At 38.3% G+C, this 20,997-nt stretch overlaps 1 protein-coding gene across 3 annotated transcripts in view; it reads right to left on the reverse strand.

The window, feature by feature from the left end:
- Positions 1-20,997, reverse strand: part of mark4 (microtubule affinity regulating kinase 4) — a 44,725-nt gene that overhangs the window by 5,688 nt on the left and 18,040 nt on the right. For all 3 annotated transcript variants that reach the window (XM_026370227.1, XM_026370236.1, XM_026370242.1), the window contains exons 4-15: positions 12,927-12,975; positions 12,769-12,834; positions 11,765-11,835; positions 11,180-11,236; positions 10,620-10,856; positions 9,181-9,300; positions 8,996-9,095; positions 8,258-8,367; positions 7,659-7,848; positions 7,361-7,581; positions 6,688-6,791; positions 4,775-5,053 (exon numbers count right to left, since the gene is read on the reverse strand). In XM_026370227.1, coding sequence (XP_026226012.1) covers positions 4,775-5,053; positions 6,688-6,791; positions 7,361-7,581; positions 7,659-7,848; positions 8,258-8,367; positions 8,996-9,095; positions 9,181-9,300; positions 10,620-10,856; positions 11,180-11,236; positions 11,765-11,835; positions 12,769-12,834; positions 12,927-12,975 — 1,604 coding nt within the window. The remainder of the gene's footprint in view (positions 1-4,774; positions 5,054-6,687; positions 6,792-7,360; positions 7,582-7,658; positions 7,849-8,257; positions 8,368-8,995; positions 9,096-9,180; positions 9,301-10,619; positions 10,857-11,179; positions 11,237-11,764; positions 11,836-12,768; positions 12,835-12,926; positions 12,976-20,997) is intronic.

The following is a 20,997-nucleotide window of genomic DNA, read 5'->3' on the forward strand; positions in this document are numbered from 1 at the left end:
CCCACTTCCTGGTTTAATGTGCCAGTCAGCAGCAGGGCTATGTCAGCCAATCATGACACAAAACATGATGACTCATGATATCACAGATGAATCACCACCAACCTGGACTCACTACACTGGAACACTGGGTGAGTGTGGATAAAAAAAAGTCAAAGTCACCGACAAAACAAAATGAAAAGGCTAAACAAAAGTAGAGGGAGTGAATACAGGTGTCAACCAACAGCAAATACAATGTGTGTTGCAGCGGTGGTCACAAATACAACTCTAATGCTGGTAAAAGCACAAGTAGATGAGTAGAAACAGGACGCCGGCCTCATTTAGCTACAAAAAGTGAAAATAATTTAGTCTTTAGCTAAGTTTATGTTATCTTAGAAGTATTATTTTTTTTAATGGTACATCTTCTAACTTTAAACATTTGATATGTTTTTATGTTCTATTGTGAATAAAATATGAGTTTATGAGATTTGTAAATCGTCACTGTCACAATTTTTTTAAACCTGGGTTGTAGTTTCTTTTTAATATTTAAGGCTTGTGTCTTATTATCTAGTCCTTTTGTATGTAGCTCTGCTATTATTGCATTTAAAATGTCACACACATACATAATTTATATGCTCACAGCTGCTGTAGGATGGTTTGGATTAGGAGCCTTCTGAAGAGCATATGCTCCCTCAACATGCTGGTCGTTATACTTTCCTTTCATGACCACAAGGGGCTGCTGTTGCTATTTGCTGTATATAATGAGGGTTTCTTTCACACTAACCTGATCTGCATTCCAGGAACTGGGCACTAGATTAAAGCGGCAGGCAGTAAGACTTCATAGATGGAGTAAAATCTACAAGACTATGACTTAGGATCTGTTGCAGCACACTAGCATTAATCAGATCTAAGTGCATGTGTAGACTGTGTGTCTCATCCTATTGACTGCATCCTCTCTCTAAGAGTACAGCAAGATCCCTGATAATCCACATAAGTAATCACAAGGATATGCATCAGCATTATGAATGATTGTTAAACAAATAATTATACAGCAGATATCCGTAGGGGATTTCCTGCTGGAATAAGAACAGTTAATCTCATTCCAGCAACATCTGACTCCTAACACCATTAACAATAAAAAAGAAGTATCTGTAGTAATGCAATGGTTTCCTGTGTACTTGTAGCAGTTTTAAGCATAAGGTTTGCAGGTATCATATTTATATTATGACCTTGTCGTCCTTGTGTGGGTAAAAAATAAAAGTTTGTAGCAACTGATGCCAAGGTGCCCTTGAGCTCGACAACTGGTGATCACATCCATTTGAAGCACAGGGAGCAACAGACTGGACAGACTGTAGTGGTCTGAGCCAGTAACTACAGTACTTGTATATTTACTGTTCCATATGTGCCCCAGATTGCGCAATCTGTATGAAGGCAGTGTACTGAGAGAGCAACATGGAGGACTGAAAGAGAGGGATTGAGAGAAAGAAGAGCATAAAGTGACAGAGGGAGGAGACATGAAAAGAGAGAGAGAGAAGCTAAAATGAGTATAACAGAACAGTCTGCTTGTATCTTGAGGGAAAGCTGTGTAAGATCCCCGTTTAAGTGAAGAATAAATCCAGGTTACATAACTAATCCTGATTTAAAACAGCAGTGATGCTGGGTCAGTCAGTCAGGATGACTGGTGCAGGCGGAGATGCTCCTTCAAGCATCTGCTTCTGCAGAAGGCTCAGACATATGCAGTGCTCTCTACCGCCTCATGTTCAATGATTCAGACTGAGGATTTTGTTTTTACTCTGCATTTTGTTTACTGAGAAATGGATCTTTACAACTTAAACGGTGCTAAATTTTGGAGGACAGGATAATTTAAGAACATTATGTTTCATTGGCATTGCTTGAAACTTCTTTTCCCACCATATCTCTGATCTGACCTGACCCTGAATGTTGTGTATGTGATCTAACGTATAGAGGTGCATTGATGAGTTAATGGATTCATTGTTTTCGGAAATTCTTAACAAACGTGAAAAAACTGAAAAAAACAAAAAAACAAAAAGTTTTCAATCAGTGAAAAATTATTTGCCAAAGGAGATATGTGGAAGAACTAATGTCAGTATTTGATAAACTGTACACGGGAATGTGAAAAGATGCACACCACATTAACAGTCTTTGAATTTAGAATTGAAGTTCACTCAAAGCCAAAGACAAATGATCCTATATTTACTCATTTTTTACTTCATACTTCTGTCTTGTTTAAAAAACAAACAAACAAATAAACAAACAAACAAAACAAAAACAATAAAGCACCATCCCCCTTTCCTGCATGTCTCGTAAACTCAGCTTCCAGAGCTCCTACGGCCCTGCCGATTTGTTAACAGCATGGACAAACATCTGGTGATGATTACATGACTCAGACCAGTACAGTTGAGCTGTAACATATTTCAGGGTACACACAAGCATGTGCACATCTTCACAGGGTTGGATATTCTAAAAACATGTTGAGTGTGTTAAAGCTAAGCTAAATTGTTCCACCATAACCAGTGCTAATATTGATAAATACTGTCAGAAATAGGGGAAACTAGAACTCCTATTTCTAAAAACAAGATTTTTAGAAAAAAGATTAAACAACGTCTGCAACTTTTTCCACAAAATCAGTACTAGTGTAGTGTGTTTTGTTGGAAGCAGGTAATGGTGCTGTTCCATCTACAGCCTCTAGTGAGTGCTACAGTATAGAGACAAGCAATCCAGACAGACAGGCAGACAGACAGACAGCGGCTGGTCTGAGTGCTAGTCACACAAATGCAGTGAGGTAAAGCTGCTCTATAGGAAGAAGGGACTTCTAAACAGACATGGGCTCCATCAAAAAAAAAAACCTGAGGTCATCTCAGGATAAGAATTTTGGTCCCAGGATAAGCTAGGTTTAGGAAGGCTAAGGTTTTCCAAAGCTTCAGGCCAACTACACGGTGTCTCTTTAATTAAATAGCATACAAAAAACGAAATCTATGCAAACAGAGTGAAACTGAAGTGGGATGAATAAGCAACAACTTATGTAACTGCCACAGCTGGATGTAGAAGAGTTTGACATACTGTATGCATGACAACATGCTCTAAACCATGAAATATTTATATAAAGTCAGGTAACTTTCCTTTCACTGTAATGAGACGGATTTATATCAGTAGTATTATTCCAAGATTTCTTCTTTAGTATGATACTACACGCTTTGTTTCTTTCTACTTAGTGGATTCATTTAAAAAAAACTGATATTTTCATGGGGTTATTTATTTGTAAATGTGCTTTCATCTCTTCCTGATACAACATGCTGTACATGTTGCATTAGAAGAGTAATTAACTATGTGTGAACCATACTTGCAAATGAAAACAACTACAAAAAGAGATGTTTTCCAGTGCAGAGTTGTCTCAGTACAGATGTAGCTTTACTGCATTTCTGAAAATGTTCAATTTAACACACTCATTGATTTATTTCCTTCCTGTAGAGAAGCTTTACCTTGGATAAATGTTTGTATAACCAAACACCAACCTGCGTCAGACAGCGAATGAGGGGCATGGGAGGTGACAGGGCACTGGCAGGCAAACAGACAGACAGACAGAAGCAGCCAGAAAACATGGGTAAGGAAAACTTACTAACTGTTTTTGTCCCTTGTGGGAGAGTGCAGCCCGACATGGACTTGTTTGAGCTCTGGCGTTTAGAAGGGTCAAGAGTGACCCTAGGAGCAGAGAGGAAGAAAAAAGGAGATGAAGAGAGGATGAGAGGAATGGAAAAGGAAAAATAACAGCAAAGAGTCAGAGAGACATTGAATGAAAGAGAAAGCAAGTGAGGGGGAAAGACAACAGAGTTGACAGACAGTAAGAAGCACAAGTAGAAGAGGCAGAGAGGTACAAATTAAACTGTGTGTACTATAAAGGATAGAATATAGGCAAGGAAAAGCAAAAGTTGTTAAAGAATCAAACAAACATTAAACAAAACAACAAACAAAGCAACAATAAGCAGCTGAGAAAATCGACTGAAAAAGACATACATACATATCCAACTGCCCAACAGATCTGGGTCAAATAGGTTTGTTTTTAACTACACTGCAGCTTCGGCATTAGCAAAAGGTTTCCTGACAAAAGCTGAAAAATGCAGGTGTGTTGAACCTAAAAGCATAAATGTGACAGGGTTAGACCACTACAAGACCTAAATAAGAACTGCGGGTTCAGGATATATTGTTTTGCCTTTATTATTATGTTGCTTTCTTCAGTTTAAATATTCATACCATCAGAAATTAAATGAAAGCCTTCAAAATTACTTGTTGTCATGTTTCTAATTTATCTTTTTATTTTCATCCGTTTAAGTTTCCTACAGGCAGATTTCAGCTGCAAACACTTCACAGGTTATGTGGCAGTGGGCGGGATTACAAAAAAACCCCTAATAAACAGTAGCAATAATGTTACACTAAACACTATTAGACCCAGATCTTAGATTAATGAGGACTGATCTTTAAGCCTGTAAAGCTTTATTAGAAAAGGTAGGCTGGTAGGTTAGTATTTGTTAAGGAAGAGACAATGAGAGGCAGCCGAGTTAGCCAAGTGATTTATAATAAAAGAACCATGCTGTCCAGTTATTTTAATAATTAATGCTAATAATCACATATAATAGACACATAAAGCCCTCAGACCCTTGCAAATGAGCAAAGGACACAAAGTTAACTTTACTAATAATCTGTTGTTTATTTAACATCCTTCCTCCTACTGTCCTACTTTCTATTCTCTTTCTCTTCGTATTCTCCTGGCTGCTCCCCTTACCTGCGAGTCAGCTTGGAGGTGAGTTTGCTCAGCAGGTTGGTCGTTGCCCGGGTCCGGGCATGGGGCAGTGGGCTGGCGTCGTGGGACGGTGTGGGAGAAGCTGGAGGAGCATGTGAGGGAGGCCGACGGTCCCTAATCTGCCCTCCATGAAAAGTGCTCCTCACTGTTGATCCCCTGGAGAGGCGGGACGAGGGTGTGGAGGATGAAGAGGAGGCTCCAGAGGCGCCAGCGATGCTATGGGTTGAGGGGGAGGCAGGGGGAAGGCGGTGGGACAAGGTGCTGGAGAGAGAAAAGGAGGAAAATGATGATGATAATGTACATTATAGTGTATAGTGTGGTGTATTTATTTCAATTATTTATATTTCACAACAAACATCAAGACAGAAACTGCTTCATTTTAATAGTACAAAAATATGTTACGGTATAAGTTAACATACATCATTAATTAGCATGCTAGTGAGTACAAGTACTGATACCAGGACAATATATTGAGTCAATCTCACACTGACTCAAAATAAGTGCCCATATTCATCATCAACGAGGAAAATGTCCCCCACTACAGGAGTATGACTCACTGATGTGCCGTTAATAGATTCTGACTAACAATGGAGACCTATTCCACAGAAGAATAACATATATGAAGCACTGACACATTGGGAACTGTTTTCTGTCTTTTAATTTGATTTACTGGCAGTACTTAATTACAGTAATATTTTTATACTCTTGTTCTTCTGCATTCCCCCTACCTCTCATCCAATGATCTGGTCTTAAACACTCACACCTACACACAAACACACACCTCTCCTCTACACCCCTGTCTGTCTGGCTGGCTGGTGCCCTAAAGCAACTTTTCATAATGCTCTAGATAGCACCCACAAACAGGGTTCAACTGGGGAAGAACCATTACAGGACTGAAGCTGAAATGCCGCACATATATAAAAACCACGGAAAGGGTTTAGAAACTTTATGAATTTTAGAGTTTAACAGTACCTACATACACATAAATTCATGTAACTCTTAGTTAAGTTCTGCATAAGGAACGTGGAAACTGCTTTATTTTCAATGTGTTTTCTTGTCTAAATCTACAGTATATCTTGGTATGAAGTCATTTATCTATATTAGCATTTGTGTGTATAATGCAAGGACTGTTATGTTTATGATCACGTTATAATCACAAAGTAACAAAATATGATCAATTATCACGTTGTTGTGTACATAATCAGAGTAATGCACCTCTCGTATGTATCACACAACAGTGTTGTATATATTTTTTAACTAAATGTGAATCATTGTGTGGTCTGTGTGTGTGAGTGAGTGGTTGCACGTGTTTTTCCCATCAACCAGTCTGGCATGGCATCACATTGACATGTCCTCTGATGCAAGCAGAGAGTTATAGTGGCACAATGCCAGTCCTCACTTCATCCTGCTGCTCTCTACCTCTCACCTCCCCTTTCCTCTTCCTCTATTTTCTCTTTTCCTCATCCTATCATCCCTTCCTCCTTTTACTTGCCACCCTTCTCCTCCTATTCCTACATCCAGCAGCGCCACCTGTTAAATCACAAAATGGAGATGCAACAGAGAGCACAGCCTCATTGTAATTCCTGGATGTAAAATTATCGAGTATATCTCTGCTCACCAATAGAACAATATCAAGTCAGCTCTAAATCCAGGGCACTGTTTAATGTGTTTTGTTCTTTTTTGTTTTGCTTTTGTGTAAATCATCAATGATGATTAATGTGAGCAAATCTGTGCAGGTTATGTCACTGTAAAGGATTTTTTTCCATTAATTTAAAGACATTTGTGTGTGTTTTATATGTGTTAATACTAGCTGTGGTCTAAAATTTCCACAAATAAATCTGCTTTCACACATACCAGAGACATGTACAATATAAACACAGTCATGCACCACTCACCTGTTGTCCTTGCCATTTTGTAGCAGGGTGTGTCTATCAGTGCTGGTTCGGTCTGTACACACATATGTGTTTCTTCGAGTCATGGCACTAGCAGGGATGTTGTTCTGGAGAAGGAATCAGAATTTGGTGATAAATAAATGATGTTCTGAACACTGTATGTGTAAATGGTCTGTTTTATCTTGATGTGGTAGAATGAGGTGGATGAGAGTGATTATCTCATATTACAAAGAGAGCTTCAAATGCAGAGGAGATATTTATTATGCCTTCCCATGACTATGACTTACAAACACTTATGGCAGTATTTGAAAACAAACAACTCCCTGACCCCGAGATCTGCCTGAATGTGCCGTGCAGAACTTTAAGGAGTTAATCTCAGGTTAATCTGTCTTTACATCTCTTTTCTCACACTTTCTTTTATTGAACAATCATCATCTCTATATTTCCCCTTCTGGGCGACTTTACAGTTTATTATGCATCTTAAAACTATAAAAGCGTTTCATTATTTAGCTCCTGTCGGCTCTGTGTTGGGTGTTAATGTTTACAGTCTGTGACAGTGTAGACTCAATTTGTGATAATCTGAGGAAATGGGATTAGGAACAGTGTGAGGACTCTGCCATCTGCAACTCTTATATTGATGATTCATGACACACACAAAACATCCTTTGAGGCTTACCGTCGTTGAGTTAACTTCCTTTCGGCGGTCAGGTATCTCTGCCTTATTTGGGTTGTGAGCAGAACTAACCATAGGACTAGAAGGAGTTGGGATGCTACGGGAGCCAACAGTAGTGGTGCTTGGCTTGCGGGTTGATAGTCGCTCTTCCTTAAGCCCTGCCCCTTCGCCTACACCACTGGGACTCCGCCTCGGGTGTGTTGACCCTGGAACTGCTGGACCACCTAAAAAGACAGTAAAACAGTTCTCAGACAAAAGCTAAACAATCCCAAAACAAACTGATCTGAGAGAGTAGTCTTACAGAAGTCAGAGTGTCTTCTCTGTCTGTGGTATGTCGAGGCACTACGCTGTGCTTTGTGGCTGGATGAGGAAGAAGGTGCTCCAGATGAGGAAGAGGAAGTGGAGTGTTTGCTAGTTCCATTGGTGATGGTGCCAGGCCGGACTCGAGCTAGACTTAGACTGCTGCCCGACCGCGACTCACTGCCCTCCGTCTGGGATACAGATAGATGATACAAATGAAGAAACTTGAGAAATGTTTACAGCTTCCATCAGTGCAACAAGCCAGATCTATAACCAAGATCAAGTTAGTCAAGTCCAAATATTTCCAAAACAAGGTCCAATTAATTGTTTTTCTCTCATCAGGTCAGGACCAATACCACAACAAATGGAACTGTATGCTCATATTTGTGCATTTAGTTAAACAGGTTGGGTCATAACTGTTTGAATCATTTTACATTTGGAACTGTTTACAAAGACACTTTCTTCATCTTGAATCTGACAAACCTATGACTGCAATATTAATTTCATTATTTAGTGGTAACCTTTAGGATCTGTAACTATAACACCATGATTTATATATTTCACCTAATTATAGAGGAGGAAACAATAAACAAAACAAACCTCATTCTTGCGTCCTAGCAGAAGGTATGTGGCCATAATTTCATTGTGTTTGTGGTTGGTCAGAGAATCTCTGACCTCTTCTCTAGTGAAGCCCATCCCAACCATCACCTCTGGAACACAACACATTAAACCAGAAATAGTTACTCAATTTTTACTAGTTAAACTTGGGGCAGAAAACATGCAGATTTTTGTACTACTTACAAAGAATTACAAAATCTTTAATATGATACCTCTCAAGAGATTAGTGCCAGAACATTACATCTGAAGCACCAGTGTGTATTTTCATCTCAGAAATATGTGTGTGCAGAAAAACTCATCCATATTTTTATTATGACCAGACTTAACTATTGCAAAGCTTTGTTCACAGGTATTCTGACAGTTCCAATTAACAGGTTGCAACTTGTCCAGAATGCTATTGCTAGGCTGTTAACCCAAACAAAGAAATACAATACCCCAGTTTTGGAGTCTTTATATTAACCCCAGCCTACAGAATTTCTTTTAAGGTACTTTTATTGGTGTACTAAGCCCTTTATGGCTCTGCTCCCCTTATATTTGACATGGATTATCTTCCAATGCAATACTTTGTGTTGTCCCCCAGCCTGTGAGACAACAGATTTAGCCGGTCATTGACAGCTTACATTACATTTTTCTTTACCTTTACTGCAGTCTGTAAGGTGAATCATTTTGTGATCTATAATTAAGTAAATCAATTAATGTTGAGGCTAGGTCACTTCTCACCAATGCGGTTGGTATCATTGAAGTCCTCTTCAGGCTCAATGTGGGGCTTCAGCTCGTCAGACTCATAGCCAACATTTATCCACTTGTCTTTCATTATTTGCTGTTGAGAATAAAGAGAGTGAGGAAGGCTTTGCATTGCTCAGCTTGATACCTAAATGCCAATATGGTCATCTTTTCCCACTCACCTCCAGTGAGCAGCGCTTGGCAGGGTTGAGGACCAGGAAGCGGCGCAGGATGCCCTCACAGTCTGTAGACATGTAGAAGGGCACACGGTATTTCCCTCTCAAAACACGCTCCCTCAGCTCCTGCACATAAACACCATGACTTTTATCTACAGGAACACTGAATCAATAAAAGACGCAAGCTAGGCAACAATTATATACAAGTAAAATCAGTTAAAAAGCTGACATTAATATTACTTTGAAGTTTAACCTGATTTACATAAATTTCTTCTTTATCTTGCATAATTGTAAATGTGTAAGTTAATCATACTGATTACGGACTTTTCTCTAAGCTCGTCTTGTTAGATCTTAGTGCTGCATTCGACACTATAGATCACAACATTCTATTACACTGCACCCTAGATGACATAACATTGGTCTTAAGTAATACTGTGAGGAATTTTGGAGTTATCTTTGACCAGGATATCTCCTTTACATTATACCTGAGGAATATTGCTAAAATTAGGAGCATCCCTTCTCAAAGTGATGATAAAAAACTAGTCCATGCATTTGTTACTTCCAGACTGGACTATTGTAATTCACTATTGATAGGATGTCCCAATAACTGCTTAAAAAGCTTCCAGTTAATCCAAAATGCTGCAGCAGTTCAGAGTTTAAAACACTTCTCCTCACATATAAAACACTTAATAATCAAGCTCCATTCTTATCTTAAAGACTTCATAGTTCCTAAACAGAACACTGTTTATAAAGTGCAGGTCTACTTGTGGTTCCTAGTGTCTCCAGATGAAGATAAAGGCAGAGCCTTTAGATATCAAGCGCCTCTCCTGTGGAACCAGCTTCCAGTTCAGGTTCTGGAGGCAGACACCCTCTCTACATTTAAGACTAGACTTAAAACTTTCCTTTTTTATAAAGCTAGTTAGTTAAAGATAGTTAGAGATGGCTGAGGTGACTCTGAACCATCTCTTTGGTTATGGTTATCCTGCTATAGGTCAGTCTGCTGGGGGACCTCTACTGTCACACTGAGTTCCTCTCCTCTCTCCTTTCCTCTATCCAATGAAATGCTACCATTGCATTCATTTTGTCTTTTCTTGCTCCCGCAGTTGTGTTTCCTCTTCTCTGTCTCCCTCACTCTGTTCTCCTCTGCAGGTATCCTCTGCCTTGCAGCTATATATCTCCAGGGTGCAGTTTGTGGAAAATTTCAGCTTCAAAGTAAATATCTGTTGTGTCTGTATTATATTTATTAAATATGTGTACAAGCAAATACAAGTCAGAAAAAAACAGATCTTTGGTAATCTAATTAAGGTGTATGGATTAAATAGAGATTAGCTTACAGTATGTTTTTGCACTACTGTTAGTCCACCCATTTTCACTGTACTGCAAACCTCTTCAGTCATTTCATGAATGTCTCATGATATTCACGACTACGCCAACATGTGACCCACCTTTAGGTTCTGTCCATCAAAGGGCAAGGACCCGCTCACTAGAGTGTACAAGATAACTCCCAGGCTCCAGATGTCCACCTCTGGACCATCGTACTTCTTCCCCTGGAAGAGCTCAGGGGCAGCATAAGGTGGGGATCCGCAGAACGTGTCCAGTTTACTACCCACTTTGAACTCATTACTGAAGCCAAAATCAGCTATTTTGATGTTGGAGTCTGCGTCTAGAAGCAAGTTCTCTGCCTGCAGGACACAATACACACACATAAGAAGATAAACAAAACTATAATCATGTATTGCTACTGAATAGCTGAGTGTTTGCAAGCATATTTGTAAAGCTCTGATTTCTTTCATTTCTAATTTCCTTTATTTCATTTTCATTGTTTCAATATATGTAAGGGACAAATCATTTTGTAATTAGGTGTTTAAAGATTTTTAGGTGATTTAAATAACATTTAGCTGTTTGTGCATTTAATATTAAAAATATTTAGTACTGTACTGTGACTGTTACAGATCAGTGGTTATCTAAGAAGATTTATTTTCATTTGTTCTCATTGTGTAATCACCTTCAAGTCTCTGTGAACAATGTTCTTCTTATGGCAGTAGTTCACTGCTGAGACAATCTGAGGAGAGAAAAACAAAGACATCAATTAAGGCAGAATAACTATGCTAAATGTTTGCACTTGCATTTAAATGTCAGCTAAACACGGAGCTCCATTCGATCATTCAGGCTCCCACTGACTACTGATAGAATGCAATATTACAAAACAATGGATGACTACAATTCTTGCTTATGCGATCACACTGATCACAACTGTTGGAAAGTTTTACTACATTTGTGTTTGTCTGATTAGGGTTCACACTGTCAAGAAAAAATACAATTAAAAGAAAGAAGGAACTCTAAAATTAAGAAAAAAAAAAGTATTGTTACTCCCTGTTTTATCAGCTCAAACTTGACTTTGTTAAAGGCATTCGTTATTTATTTTGTTTCTCTGCATTTGCTATTTTGTTTTGTTGTTTATTTTATAACAACATCTCGTCTCGTGTGACTGTAGGTTTTTATGTCGTTAAATTAGAATATTAGTCAAATGATCACTTATTCAGGAAAAAAACACACAAACAGACGACATAAGAAACAGGGTTTTACTGACCTGTCTGAACTTGGCTCTTGCCTCTTTCTCCTTCATTCTGCCATGAGCCACGAGGTAGTCGAACACTTCGCCTGGAAGAAAGACTAAGTATGAAAACATGTTGTACCTCATGCAAGTTATTTAACAGTTAGATGCTCCTAAACCTTCCAATTTCACTGTCTAGTTCTTACTACCATCAAGAACTAGCCTATCCCTTTTCTAACAGATTTGGCGTGCTTTCTTTCTGCATAAACTAGGCATGAACATAAGATGTCATGTTATGTCCATTTTTTTTAAATTGCATCCAGCCAGTCTCCGGTACAGTCTTGACTGAGGGAGTCCTGCTGAGATGTCCCTATTAGAGTGACTGTTGGGGTCTTGGTCACATCTCCAACCAAAGCCCTTCTTGTCTGGTTACTCAGTTTGGCCAGCCAGTCAACCACAGGAAGTGTTCCAGGGATTGGTCCAAGAGACTTCAAATTCAAATCAGGTTTTAGACATAAGATTGATAATTAAAGCAAACAGGATGCAACTGATCACTAATTAGAGTGCAAGGGGTTAACATACCTTTGTTAATGACATATTTTAGCTTTTCATTAATATAAAATGCAACTGCTTGAAATTGTTTTTTATGTTTGTGTGTCTTCAGCCAAACATTTAATCACAGAGATCTTTAACAGGCTGAGGTTGAGTTGAACTGAGCAGCACGTCTGCTAGTGAGCTACTGGCTCCTTATTAGGCATTGAAAGTAAGACATCACACAAGCACTGGAGAGAGATTGAAGGATCATTAGGAGAGAATAAAGGTAAATATAGAAACTGCAAAAACAGAATCATGATTGGGAAACAATACTATACATGAAGAGATGAAAGTAAGTTGACACTGCCTTTTTTCTGCTTTTGCTAATGAAAATGGAGCCAAAGGAAGTGAACTCAATAGTTTATAACTTAAATAAATGAGTTAATCCGTTGAACTGCACAGTTCAGTCAGTCAATACTTGGCAGGGTGGTACAAATGTCACTCACCTCCACTGGCATACTCCATAATCAGGTAAAGAGTCTTCTCCGTCTCAATCACCTCAAACAACTGCACTGTAAGACAAACAGGAAGAAATGTTAGCACAAACACACACATACACACACACACACACACACAAAAGCTAATTCTATATAGAGTAACTCACCTATGTTGGGATGTTTAAGAGTTTTCATGATGCGTACCTCTCGAAACAACTGAAAAACAATTTAAAATGAGAGTGAATTATCAGAATCCAATGTTCTTGTCAAGCCTCAAACGCAACATTATGCATACCAATATTATATTATATTAATTTAAATTTTAATTGTTGTATGGCCTGAAATGACAGCTGGTTTATGTTACTGTATGGTGCATAAAAGCAATATTTGGCTGTCAATAAGATCAAAAATCTAAGAAACAACCCTTATTGCCACATTATCATAATATATCCAAATGTTAATGTTAAATTCATATTTTCTAAATTAAAACAAATAAATAAATGAAATGCTGATTTTAACAAAAACTTAAGATCAATAGTATGAAAACTATGAAATACAAATACATACATTTGTCACAATATAAAGAGTGTATTGTTTTGATCAATATGTACACACAATGAACAATTAAAATAACATTTATATATGTGATGCTGTTTTCTTTGTGCTCATTCTCACTATTTCTCTCATATATTAAATTATGTATTCTCCACTTAATTCATACAGTTCACAGCTGGTATCCAGACAGTTTACTCTTCATTCATATTGTCCTTCTAAAGAGACACACGTGTTCTCGATCACACTCGTCTTTCCAACCACCCTCAGACTTCGAGCTACCCAAGGGAGTGTCTCAGTAGAGCTGGGCTGACACTGGGGCCTCCTCCCCAGGGTGTGCACTCCCTCTGCCCCGCACTCATCCATCACTGAGCTCCAGACTGCTGCCTCATCCTGCTGCTCTGATGCTGTCTCTCTCCCTCTCTGTCTAATTAATGTAATGTATTTGTCTGTGAACCACATTTTAAAAGATTACAGAAAGAGTTCATTGGGGTTGGATGCATCATGGTAGAACATGCTGATAATGATTTGTTGGTGTTTTTAACACCAGATCAATGTTTAGTATGTAATAAAGTCATTTCACCACAGCACTGAATGAAAATCAGAGTAAAACCACTGAAATCTCAAGTCAGCTTAAAGAATACCCTTGAAATGTGATTTGACCTAACATATCTAATAAGGTTTCATGATTTTGTCAATTTATTGCTAATATGTTTTAAGCCCCTACATCAAGCCTCTGTGAAACAAATATAATCCATCCATCTAGTCGAGTTGTTTTGGTTTGATTATTAGTGACAAAGTGATACATTCTGACCCTGAAGGAGAAATATGACTAAAAGAGAAATATGAAGTGCATTACAAAACAACATGTGTGTGTTACAATGGAGTGTGTTAGCAGGAAACCTAGTCAGACATAGAAAATGAGAAAAATTAACAATGCACAGAAGCTGAAGGGTGTAGCAGCAGGAAAAGACAAGAAGACTGAGAAAGAAAGAAGGAGGTGAAATGGTGTACATACAGAAGTGAAACTCGTGCATATTATTATTTAGTTTTGCTTAGTATTGGTGTCATTTTTACTTTGTAAGCCATTGTGGCAAACTTGTTAAAAATAATTTAAGAATAAATTAGAAGTAAAGAAAGCAGAAATGTGGAAAAAAATCTGAGAGTGGAGAGCCAGCAAAAAGAGTAAGAACACAAAAGCAGGAATGCCCTGAGGACCTCACTCTCGTTGCTGACACTCAGCTGCCCAGGGAAACACACTCCAAAATTATTTTTCTCTATCACAATAAAACCCTTATGGTTACATTTCTATATGTTTACACTACAGCCAAATTAGTGTTCCTGTTTAGCACAATAAGAAACAGCACAGTATTACTGCATTATAACCATTCTGTTTGAAGATCTTTTTTATTTTTAGTTTAAAATATTTCACACTCATTAGTGGCTTAAGCAGATGTCCATAATTGATACATAACAGAAAAGGTTGATTGATTTAAAACCTTATTTGAGTGGTCATTAATAAAACAGACAAAAAAAATGAATAGTTTTGGTCTAAAAAGAAGAATGAAAATGTGAGTGTGCTGGTTTATATGTTTTCAATTTCACTACATCAGTGACTGCACCATTAATTTTTCTTAAAAACAAAATGACTTCACTTCGAGATGAAGGAAATCTCTTCTCCATGGAATTAACAACACTGCCACAGTGTCATAACTTTACAGTCGCCTGAGGCGATTGGCCTTTGAGTGTGTGATGCTTGTTTTCATCATACACAGATTCCTGCTATGCAATTCAGCCTGTGGAAAAAGACCAGCTTAGTTTGAATACACAAACACACATCCATACTGTACGACCAAACACAGGTTCTGTGCCAAGACAAGAAACTCGAAAAAAATATCCAGATAACAAACAACACATCTGGTGTATAGGATGCCAATCTTGATATTAATTGTTTAAGTTCTCAAAAAAAGCATAAATCAGCTTCTCTAATGTGTTTGCTACTTTCTAATGTCCTATGGGATAAACTGAGAGGAGTTTCTATTCATCTCCCAGCTTTTCCACTCACAGTTTTAAAAGTAGGAAGCTGCATCGTCACAAACACATACAGGCCCACTGGGAACGTGTGTAATTGAATTAAGTGCATCAGCTGTTCATCTGAGCTTTAAGAAGAATTATTGGCTTAGCCTTTCTTCCTTCACCCCTCTCTCTATATCTCTCCTGTAACCGTTCACCTCATTCTGTCCCACATTTTCACTCTCTTTTTTCTTACTTGGCTGACCAACTGAGAAATGCAATCTGCAACCACTGTTTGCTGGAATGTTACATATTTAGAGATAAAAATAAAAACTGGGGGTTGTTTCTATAACAGACTATGGCTGCAAATAGATGTTCAAAGACCAGAAACCTCAGCATCTGGCTAGGAAATTGTTGAGTCACTGGTATTGATCAGTCCATTCAATCATCAGCTCATGCAGCAGTAATGTTATGCTTAAGGTTTCTTATTGCACATTTAGAAGCCTTTTGTAGACTACAAAGTGTATCTTTGTAAAAACACTAAACACTGCCAGATGAATGCAGAATTTGTCCACTGAGTCAAGAGAATAACTTTATATGTTAGCCTCATTATGTTCACCTTCTCTTAAATCACTGCCTGTTTCTCTCTCATGGAAATAGCCCTGTGTCACACTTGCCATGCCAACCCAGGTATTAATCCCTTAGTCTGGATCTACTGCTCCCAAGAGGGTTGCGAGACACTGGATGATAAGCAAAAGGCCGGGCTGCACACACATAGGGACACAGTAATAGGTGGTCTTCATATCACAAATTAAAGAACAGTGCCATTTTTCTATTTTCATGCTTTGTTGGCCAAAACAGGAAATCCTACTATCATCTCTTCAGGCAGAATTAATCAACTTTCTCTCCTTGCCAAGAATTATTAATTAACTGCCAAGTCAGAACTCTCATTGCCTTTTGATAAGTGTTTACACCAAGCAACTTTTCACTCTACTCTTTCTCACTTTGAAAGCAGTACTGCGTGGGTTTGATTCATGTGTCTGTCGACCTCTGACCTATTTATCCAGGCTGTGAATCTGCAGTTTTCCTTTGCTTTGCACACGAGAACGCTCACTCAAACACACACAAAGAGAGAGAGAAAGAGGGAGGGAGCATGAGGAAAACTGAGATGGTGAAACGGAGAAATGAGGAATTGATAATGCTTGTTTAGCTGACATATTTAAATAGCCGGCTCCTGCATGACAAACACACTAACACACTACAGCCCTCTACACAGTGGAAAACACACTTCCACTTATCAGCTGCAGCCAATCATGAGACCAGAGAAATTCTGTGAAAAAAAAAACAAGAGTGAAAGACAAAGAACGGCAGAATGAGAGGAATGAACACACAGAGCTCTCTCTCTACTCTCACGTCAGAGTACCTCTTGTGAATAACCCTCTCTGTGTGCCTGTGTGTGTGTATAAACTCTGAATGAGACAACCCTGCTCTCAGTCTATTACTCCTGCAGTTTAGATGAAACATTTTAAACAACTTCAGTTAGTCAACTACTGACCGCAAAACTGTACTTCTCTTGCCCAAAGTTTCTAGATACTCATCTACCTCATGACTACTTGCATGGTGCCCTTCAGCAAGGCACAGCTCAATGCAATCCAATTCAATAGGAAGTCAGAAAGTGCATTAAATACTGTCAACAAAATAAGTGTCAATTAATAAATGCATGGCAGTAGTCTCCTTTTCAGTAATGAGACAGGGCAAAACTTCCCAAAGTCACAATGTCACAAAATGAATGAAAGGATGTAAAACATGATACCAAAGCATAGAAAGGCTTGATAATGGATCACATGCATCCAATGCTAAGCTATAAATGCCACACCAACATACAAATGAATAATTTATGAGCCTATTTGTCTTTACAACACATTTAATATTTAAGAAATCCAAGCAAAAATGTTTAATAGAATTAAGTCTTGAAGAAAGAACTATGCTGTTAACCATCTGGCCTTATTAATATCTTATCACAAATGTTTAGCCAACCAAACTGTCAATCTAAATTATTTAATACATAAAGCAATCTTCTACACATGAATTACGACAAAGATCTGGTGGAAATCCTACAGGCGATGAGCCACTTCAGTTCATGTCAGTGCCTTTACAGCAGGATGGAAGAAGAAACATCAATAAACGATCAGTGTCTGTGACTCTAATGAACAACATTACTGAAAGATTTTCCTTTGCTCTTTTGCTTGTTGCTGGGGAACATTTGAATAGATATTTGACCCTTTTGTTGCTTGTTGCTGGGAGTGCTGTCCTTTTACATTACCCCAATAAAATGCCTAATATATGAACACCTCCTACCCATCCTTCCATTCCGTTAATGTGCAGTGGTAATTGAAGCTCCCTAACCTGAGCACTGATATATAAAACATGGTATTAAAACAAATATTTAGGAAATGAAAAAGTGAGAAGGAACAGATATTTTCTACGTTTAGAGGTGCTGATCACTAATGAAGAGCAGTTGAATGTGGCCTTATGTAATGTAATATCAATTTGACAGAGATCATAAGAAGCCTGATTCAGGTGATTAAATAAGGGGAAATAAAATATAGTTTTACAGATGTCGAATAAACATCAAAAAGGGGAAAAAGAGGGTGAGTGAAAGCTTAAGTCAGAGCATCATACTTCTATGTCTATTTATGTTGCTTTGAAGATGAGCTTATGGGAAAACCTGCTCTTGCTCTGTACACCCTCATGTTCCTTTATTGTCTAATTATTCTCTTTGCACACTGTCACAATAAAAACACTGCATACAGCAGCAACAATGTGATTATGCACAGACACCCACACAGGGACAACACGCTGCGTATGATAACAATGCAGATAATAGCATTACACGTGTATACAAAGGCAGAGCAGAGACCATGTCGGGCTGTAAGTTTATCTGCATTATCATACACGTCTACACTCACACACTGTCGGTAATCCTCAGTTCTGCTCTGTATCTTGTCTTTCTCAGGGTCTCTGCTCTTGTCCCAAGGCCTCCATCATACCATCACCCCACCCCAACTGAGCTGTCCCTTTTGTTTGCCTGTCTGGTATTCAGCTCCTGTCTAAGGGGGCCTGCGTGAGGGACAAAACGTACTTCATAGCATTAGATGGTGGCCCAAACACTGTCCGGCATGCACACACATACACGCCACTGGATAACTCTCCTCTTCTCAAAGTAACACCAGGCTTTTTATGGGGACCTGCCTAGTCTGGAAGATTATCTAACAACACGCGCACACACACACACACACAAACAAGTGAGGGGTGTACAAAACAAAACAGTCCCATATGTTGCTATTACAGTCAAAGTTTTAAAATGTAAACGGAAAAAGAGGATATTTGCAGTGAGCATCTGCCAAAATCCTACAAAGAGATTCAGTGAATCTTCTGCCAACATACAATTTTTTAAGTCGGTTACTTTTTTGCTTTGAAGACACTGTGACATCAGAATTTCCAAACATTTGGCATTACGCTATTTTCTAAAACAATGAACACCCAAATGCAAATCACTAAAACACAAATACTGGGTTTAGAAAGGTTCTGAAAACTGATCAGCACTGGAATATACAGTATATGCACTTTACTAAATGCTAAAGTTTATGTAACAACAGATAATACTATTTGTTTTCTCTGCTAATCCATGAAAGTGAGTACCAATTAGAATTTAGGCAAATGTACATGTTTTTCTGAGATGATGTCTCTTATGATTTGCACAGGACATGCCTGCATCAGTCATGTGGATGAACTGTTGTATGTCAACAATGGGTACAGTTGAATTTGGTTTATACTAAATTCTAAGGCCTGATGTTTAAACACATTGGATCTGTGACTTGGGTAAAGCAGGGGGATTGCACAGTGCCACTTCAGCAGTACTTTCTGATCTTTAGAAACTAAAATCTCAGTCCCTAGATCCCTTAAATAGTTTTAAGATGCATACTGTAGTGCTACCAATGGCAGAGAGTACAACTGTGATTACAGTAGAGCTAGTACTGCAACACATCGCCTGGGGAGAAAAGAGAGAAAAGTGGAACATGGAGCTACAGTAAATAAAGAGAGGATGAAGAGAAAATAAAAAGGGAGAAGAAGTATGAAGAGAAACAAAGATAAATAGGACATACAGCTGCAGTACAGAATATAGACTGAGGCATAACAGAGAGAAAGAAAGATCAAGAAAAAGAGGAAGCAGAGGTCTAGCATACAGAAAACAGACTTGACAGAAGCTACTATGTGTTTCTATTTCAACAGAACCGTGAAATCTACATCTTTTGAATATTTATGCTGTGAAAATTAAAATGCAAATTATGTGCATTTTTATCAGAAAGCACATAAATCAATCTTCCATGAAAGACAAATAACTAATTAATGTGGGACGAAGATGCTCCAGTGTCAGCTAACACCATCCTGAATATTTTTATCCAGAGACAAATATAGGAAGCATCATCTAGTGGTCATAAAATCAAAATGGGACAAGGAGACAGCAGATCTGTAAGTGCTTAACCAGGAACTATATGTACAATACTTTCTTTAAAATGTCTTTAAATGATGGGAAATTTCATGTATGTATTTGCTTTTAGACTACTTCTATTGGTTTGAATGGTGAAAGGTGAAAAGGTTTAGAGTAGCACTGAATGATTTGTCGATTAAATCACTATTAGATCAATGGAAAATTAACTTACAGTAATTTTGACATTAAATATTTAAGCTGAAGATTATAGAGATTTGCTAAATTTGTTTGATCTGTTTCATATATAATCAAATTTAATATTTTGAGGATTTCTTAATTGTCAGATAAAAAAGTAATAAAAAACTAACTAGCTATTTTAGATAAATAACTAATCAAAGCAAACATTAATGATTGCAGCTAATTGCTCCAAAATGATGTACAAAATTACTAACAGAAGGAAAGGAAGTGAGAGATGGAGTATGTGACAGATGAAAAGACAGAAAGTGACAGTGTCATGTGGCTGCATGCGTAGTGTCGTACCCTGACTACAATAATGCTGACAGGACAGGACACAAATGGTAGCCCCAGTCCTGACACAGCTGAGCTATGCAGCACTACACCACTGCCATACTGCGGAAAACACACACACACACACACACACACACACACACACACACACACACACACACACACACACACACACACACACACACACACACACACACACACACACACACACACACACACACACACACACACACAGATAGCTTTGTTTAAGTCTTAGCTTGAGAGATTTGAAGAGCAGAATGATGGTGTAATTGAGAAGATGGCTCACTGTTGAAACAGAAGGAAAATGATGCTCTGAGAAAAGAAAGTGGTCACTCTCACAGCAGCTGTTCAGTATAAGCAGGTCTGTGTTCTCACAAAGCAAACACACAAAGAGACAGACAGGCAACCACCATCCCAGTTTCACCTCTGTTGAGTTAAAGAGTCAGTAGTTTATCAACAGATAAACCACTGACAGAATATTAACTGTGCTGTGAAGGAGAACATTTCCTGAAGAGGTTTAGCGACATGATGGTAGTACCAAATAAATAAAAGGGACATCAGAAAATAATTGTGGTCTGGTTCAAGTGTATTTCTGATATACAAAATTAACTCCTGTCAAATAGGAGAGGCGG

The sequence above is a fragment of the Anabas testudineus genome, chromosome 13, assembly GCF_900324465.2.
Source record: "Anabas testudineus chromosome 13, fAnaTes1.2, whole genome shotgun sequence".
NCBI classification, from domain to species: domain Eukaryota; kingdom Metazoa; phylum Chordata; class Actinopteri; order Anabantiformes; family Anabantidae; genus Anabas; species Anabas testudineus.